Source organism: Odontesthes bonariensis, chromosome 1 (assembly GCF_027942865.1).
Source record: "Odontesthes bonariensis isolate fOdoBon6 chromosome 1, fOdoBon6.hap1, whole genome shotgun sequence".
Lineage (NCBI taxonomy): Eukaryota > Metazoa > Chordata > Actinopteri > Atheriniformes > Atherinopsidae > Odontesthes > Odontesthes bonariensis.
The window spans coordinates 18849633-18855632 of NC_134506.1; the positions used below are offsets into that span (position 1 = coordinate 18849633).

General features: G+C 38.7%; 1 protein-coding gene across 3 annotated transcripts in view; it reads right to left on the minus strand.

Annotated features, from left to right (window-relative positions):
* The window catches only part of gpc6a (glypican 6a), a 155682-nt gene extending 150838 nt beyond the window's left edge, over window positions 1-4844 (minus strand). For 2 of the 3 annotated variants that reach the window (XM_075450550.1, XM_075450499.1), the window contains exon 1: window positions 4353-4844. In XM_075450550.1, the coding sequence (XP_075306665.1) occupies window positions 4353-4557 (205 nt within the window). In that variant the 5' untranslated portion in view covers window positions 4558-4844. The remainder of the gene's footprint in view (window positions 1-4352) is intronic. The other variant, XM_075450630.1, reaches the window with a different exon arrangement.
* Window positions 4845-6000: the final 1156 nt, after the last annotated feature.

Below are 6000 nucleotides of genomic sequence, written 5' to 3' on the forward strand. Positions count from 1 at the left end.
TCAGTATATACATATAGAGTATATAAATATTTATTTAGCTTATTTATTTATATTTCAGTTTACTTCTGAAATACATTCATATCTTAATTTTCTTGAATAATTTGCTGTTACTATTAATTCAATTCCAGGGTCTTGAAATTGTGCTTGTCCAGAAAATACTTCATGAGATAATGTTTTAATTATTATACAGATATTAATAAGTGTTGGAAAATGGTTTATTTCAAGAGTTATAGAGAACTCTATGTCAAGAAATACAAACGATATAAACTGTGCATCACACAAAAGCTTTATAAGGGGCACAATTTGAATATAAACAGCAAAGATATTTGATATGAGGGTTGTGTTTGAGGGAATTGGGGAACTGCAAGGATGTACAACTTGCAAACCTATAAACGTGCAAGCACAGATCACAGCGAAAAACATAAAGAGAGGAAACATAAAGAACTCACATGAGGAAAAATTATGATGTATTGTATAACAGCTAATAGCTGTTCTGTTAAGAGAAATCAAATCAAATTGCCACGGATCAACCCTAAAGGTGGTTGTTATTCTTGAGAAAGGAAATATAAGACTCGGGCAGCGCACTAATAGGAACCCCAACGCTTCGAACGGTTTTATTTCAAAGCCATAGCAAAGAGCAGAGTTCACCCATGAGAATCTCAGCTGCTCTCTCTAAGAAGATGTTGATTTTAACTGGAAAGCCGCAGAGAAGGAGCCTCGTGGCAGGCCTGACTGAAGCATTCAGGAGCATCTGTGTTTATGAACAAAGGGCTGACAATCAAGCAGTAATGTGTACTCTGCACTATATCGAAAATCTCACACACAAGCACGAGGGTGATGATGGTGCATCAGCAACATGGACGCGAGAGTGGGGGAATCACAAGCTCAGTCTGGTGGAGTTAAATGAAGGTATTTTTACACATTTGTCTGGTTCACCTCATTTACAGCACAGTACTGTATTTCAGCATCCCCTTTTTTGCAAACAATCTTGGCACTTTTCTCTGTATGAAAACTAGGGCTGGTGATATTTTTCTCACTGGGCTCCACCTCTCTTTACTCCGATGCTATAAACCAGCTGAACAAGTCCTTCAGCTAAAAGAGGCACTGTCGTTCCACAACCAATGAAGTGTTGACCTCTGTTGAAGATGGCCAACTCAGTCAATTTACTTATTGTCTGCATCAGTGCCAAACAGTTATTTGAATCCAAGAATAGAATTATAAAAGATGCTAATTTGCCAACACAGCAAGTGATATGAGAAGTGATACTGCTGAAAGTGTTTTACATCTCTTCAGGGCAAAGACGCACACCATCTACAAGGCAGCACCATACCATGCACCAAATGTCTCTTCTGTACATCGCCGTACTACTGGTAATTATGGAAGGTTATTATAAGCCAAGCCACTCTGTCATTAAAAAAGTGCATAAACTAGTGTCAAACATATATGAAAAAAATGCAAAGGCCTGAAAGAAGAATTCCCAAGTAGCTTCATGTAATTCTTAAAATATCAATTTGAGGTTTCTGCTCTGATGGATTTCCAATTTCTTTAAGTTCTGGATAGGTTTTGCAACCATCGTGCCCATGAGACACCTCCAGACACAGCTTTAGATATTAGCTTTGTGGATGGAGGAAAAATACCCTTTTCTCAAAAAAAAAAAAAAGTGAAATTGCATTGCATTTATTTTTAATTACTATTTAAGTGTGAATTAATTGAACACCAGCCTGGTTTATTTCAGAACAGATATGAACTTATCTCAGTTTGTCACCTGTTAAATAATTAAATAATGAAGCTCAGCTGGTCAACGGCAAAGAACTGTAAAATAATTAGCTTATGTTCATAAGAGCTTACAACCTGAGGTACTAACCTTTACAGATATATTACACCTTGATGTTTCGTAGCTAGAGGCATATCAGTGGCACGACAAAGCAAATAATGGAGGGATGAGTGCTAACGTAGCACATGCAGTTTTCCACACGTTTGTATTAGCATACCTAATAAGTGATAATTGAGTGCTCCCTACTGTTCCATCTCCTGAGGCCCATATCTAATAATAACTCTTGTATTCATATGGAGATTGTTTGAGGACAACAAATTACACATAATGTATGTGTTGTACAGATATTGTGAAAAAAAAAGAAAATAAAAAGATTCGGTCACAGCCTTCAAAACATCTTGATCGGTAATGCAGCCAACTGTCTTTATATGCTGAAATTCCAGGCAGAGGAGAAACATTGTGCAATACAAAATTTTGCATAATCAAGTAAAGCCAAGTCCAAGTATTTCAAACTCACTCATAGAAACTATTTGACAGTCTGAATTCTTCTTGTGATAAATGGACCCTGTCCAGTGGCGAAGTGGAAGCCAACAAAAACAACAAAAACTCTGTGGTCAAAGCACTTCATGATTTTTACTCCTCTAAGACCTGTCAAACTAAATGAGAGCAGCTGCAAAAACATCCAAGTTCTGCCTTGGATTACGTGATTATAATCAAACTGAATGAATTACATAAATATTTATATATCAGATAACCAAAAAAGTTCACTGTTTGATATAGTACTAAGAAATGACGCGTAGAACTATTTAACATCTCTGACCTCTGCGCCAAGGTGGGTTCAATCATAACTTTGGATTCCTGCTGACAAAAGAGAAATAAGGCACCGTGTCCGTTTAGCATCCTTTCATCGCAGATCCAAATGAACAATAGAAAAAAAGAGGAAACAAAAAGGAGCAGTTTTCAAAAAGTGTATCACGCAAATGCCGAGGAAAAGACAAAACGCCCTGCATTTGAATAATTCTGACAACATTTGAGTAGTCTGCTGACTTCTTCTGACTTGAAACAGAGAACAGTTTGCAAATGGAGCGCAGGCAGTACAGCTACAGCATTTTAGATTTTTGGTTGTCTGAGTATTTTAATCAAACTTGTTGACTTCAAGTTATAACAAGAGGGAAAAGGATGTCAAAGAAACAAACGCACACACACGCGCGATACAGACTGCACACACATGTTCAATCACTGACAAAGCTACCACATTCCCATCATGGCATAACCATGTTAAACCCAGATAAGGCAGATCTGTGATCAATTCTGCCTGATGCTGCCAATTACCAAAACAGTATCTTTATTTCGTCTGGAAGAGACAACAGAGGCATTAACTTCAGGCCCCTCTGCTTCTCCTCTTTGCTCTCATGAAGCAGACTATGTTTACTGACTAATCTCTTTTCTTGCTTCGACCATAAATGTGATTACCTCCACACAAGAGATAATAAAACCCCATATCTCCGCTGTTGCAAAGAGCATGAATTAAAAACCAGGCTGTAGCCTTGAGGAATATCCAAAAGGAGAAAAAAAATCCACAGCAAAAGAAGCAATTCATGTTGAGTGCATACAGCCCCCTACTGGTAAACACCATTTACTTTTTAGCCAAATCCAAGACAACAAGCTCCATGATCTTCTGTTGAATATGAGCAACAGGTATGCAGCCGGTTCCGAAACACATCTTGTGCCACTGTTACCAAGTCAGTTTTTCACTGGCTAAATTTTGAATAGCTCTATTTCAAAATGATGTCCAAGAGGGCTGATTGCATCATATTTAGGTGTCACAGATTACAAAAGTAAGATTTCCGTGTCAATTCTGGGTGAAGTTACCTCTTTAGGCGAATGACATATCATTTTAAGGCTCAAAAGGCTTAAAGAGAGGAAAAGTGGAAGTGGGTTTTTAGCCAGTTCTGTGTGGATTTAGTTTAACTGCTATTATTGAGCTGAACTTGGCCTTGAAAAAATATAAAATGTATGACAGCTAAAAGAAATGCTTACACTGCATTGATGATTATGCCACATGGTGATGAGCTACACCGATGACACTTTTGCAGGTGGATCACTTCAGATGTATTTTGGATGTCAAATCCAGTTTTTGCTGTCAACTTAGAGGATCAGTTAAATTCAGCTTGCAATGACTCATGGTTGATCAGTGAGAAAATTCAGATGATAATGATGTTAATGATAATGATAACTTTTACAAACAGGTTTTAACAGCTATGGCTCCTCTTTGTATGCCTACAATGGCATGCAGTGGACTTATAGCACTTTGTGCTGTCTGCATTAGCTGTCATGCAGAGATTTATTTTATAAAGTCGATCACATGAAACGGGACACTGCACAAAATATACTGTTCACGAAGACTTGTTGGATCTGTTTGAATCCTAAGGTACAGCAGGAATTAGCGCAGGAGTAATTATGTTCAAAATTTTTAAGAAAGATGACACATTTCATTTGTTTAATTTGTGGGGGAGACCAGACGTGACACGCGGTGTTTGGGGGCGAAACGCAGCGATTAGGTGTTAGTGTCGCCTACCTGATATTTCCTGAAGAGGTACATTGAGAAGGCTGAATCCTTTAGCGTTATAAGCTTGTCTAACCTCGCTACAGCTCCGCGCTTTGCTTTCACCAGCAGATGATAGAGACAGCACCGACAGAGTACATAAGGCGACTTGCAGTCTCCACATCGCATTCATCAGTGAAATCCTGGGTGATGTTTCGCTGAGAAATAAAAGCTCCATCAGATTAAAAGAAATCCAGAAAAAAGATTTCTCCAATGGGCGCGATGTTTGATGTTGATAAAGGGAGAAAAAGATCACTCCTCACTTTGGATACTGATGCGTCCACCACATCGTCCCTCTGACAAGAGGAAAGACGAGTCCGACTGCTCCGAGCTTGAACAAATCCTTAGGAAGAAGCTACCTGGTGCTCAGCGTGTCAATAACTTCTCCCGCACACACAGCTGCCCCGTGTGCTTATGACAGTGAGGGGGAAGCGAAATGCAAAGGAGACGCACGCTGCACAGTGGGCAGAGCGCACAAGGGCAGGGCAAAACATGAAATGGAGTGACTGCGACTTCAGCAGCTTGCATCCAGGGGCGCGCACTGTCCTCTGCCTTTATGCATCCACGGTAATGCACACTATTGCGCGTTGGCGCTCATACGATGCTGGAGCCGTGGTGTGGGTGGAGTATACCAACAGATTGACCACACTCAAGTTATTTTATTTTAATGTTTGCTCAGCAGCACACACCGAACTTGTAGTCACTACTCCGAGTCTTTTGATGGGACTGAAATATTTTAATTTCTAGATGCTAACATTTTTCAGTGAAGACTTTTTGACTCACTCACAGTGTTCATATCATTTTAGAGGACTTTATATCGACGTAATTTCCAAGAAACTATAACCCTAAACCTAGCACGTTTTTACAGTAAATATTCAATCATGTACTGTATAGAATTAGAATTTTACGGAAGAGTATTAGGGCCAGGCATAAGAAAAAATATTTATATTTATAAAGTCGACATATCGAGATTATTCTCGACATGTGGACTTTAATCTCGACAGCCAAAATATTATTATTTTTTCTTATGCCTGGTCCTAATACTCTTCCGTAGAATTTGCATGGAGTCTGCACCACGTGGCTATATAAGTTAAACACTGAACATTTTATCCTGTTAAAATTATTAATATTTACATGTACAACGATTTCCCACAGAGAAATACATAATATAGTTGACACATAGTCTTCATGGGCTGCTTTCCAGTCACAATTCTTGACCCATGTAGCTGTATTGATATACATTTATAGTTTACTGTTTATATAAAGAGATGCAAAAGATGGTACTCTGGAGCTTCTGCAAAGCACCGAAGCCCATTTGTGCCTAGCTGAGTGTACATAGAGTGATCCCAACTCTTACTACGTTATCTGGGTGTGTAGTCTGGCTTTGAGACGCTTGATTTTGTATAATTGACGTGCATTTTGAAAGTATTGGTTTGGTCAGACTAACACATGTGTTAAATGATTGCAATCATTTATTTTTTTCTAGTGTCACATAATCGGGCTTAGAGTGCTATCAGTTTGGAGAATTAAAAGGTTTCCTTACAGGTAAGCAAAATTATAAGCTGTGGGCGCTGTGAGAAGAGGCCTTTTTTTTTTACCATCCAAAATAACTTCAAGCTCA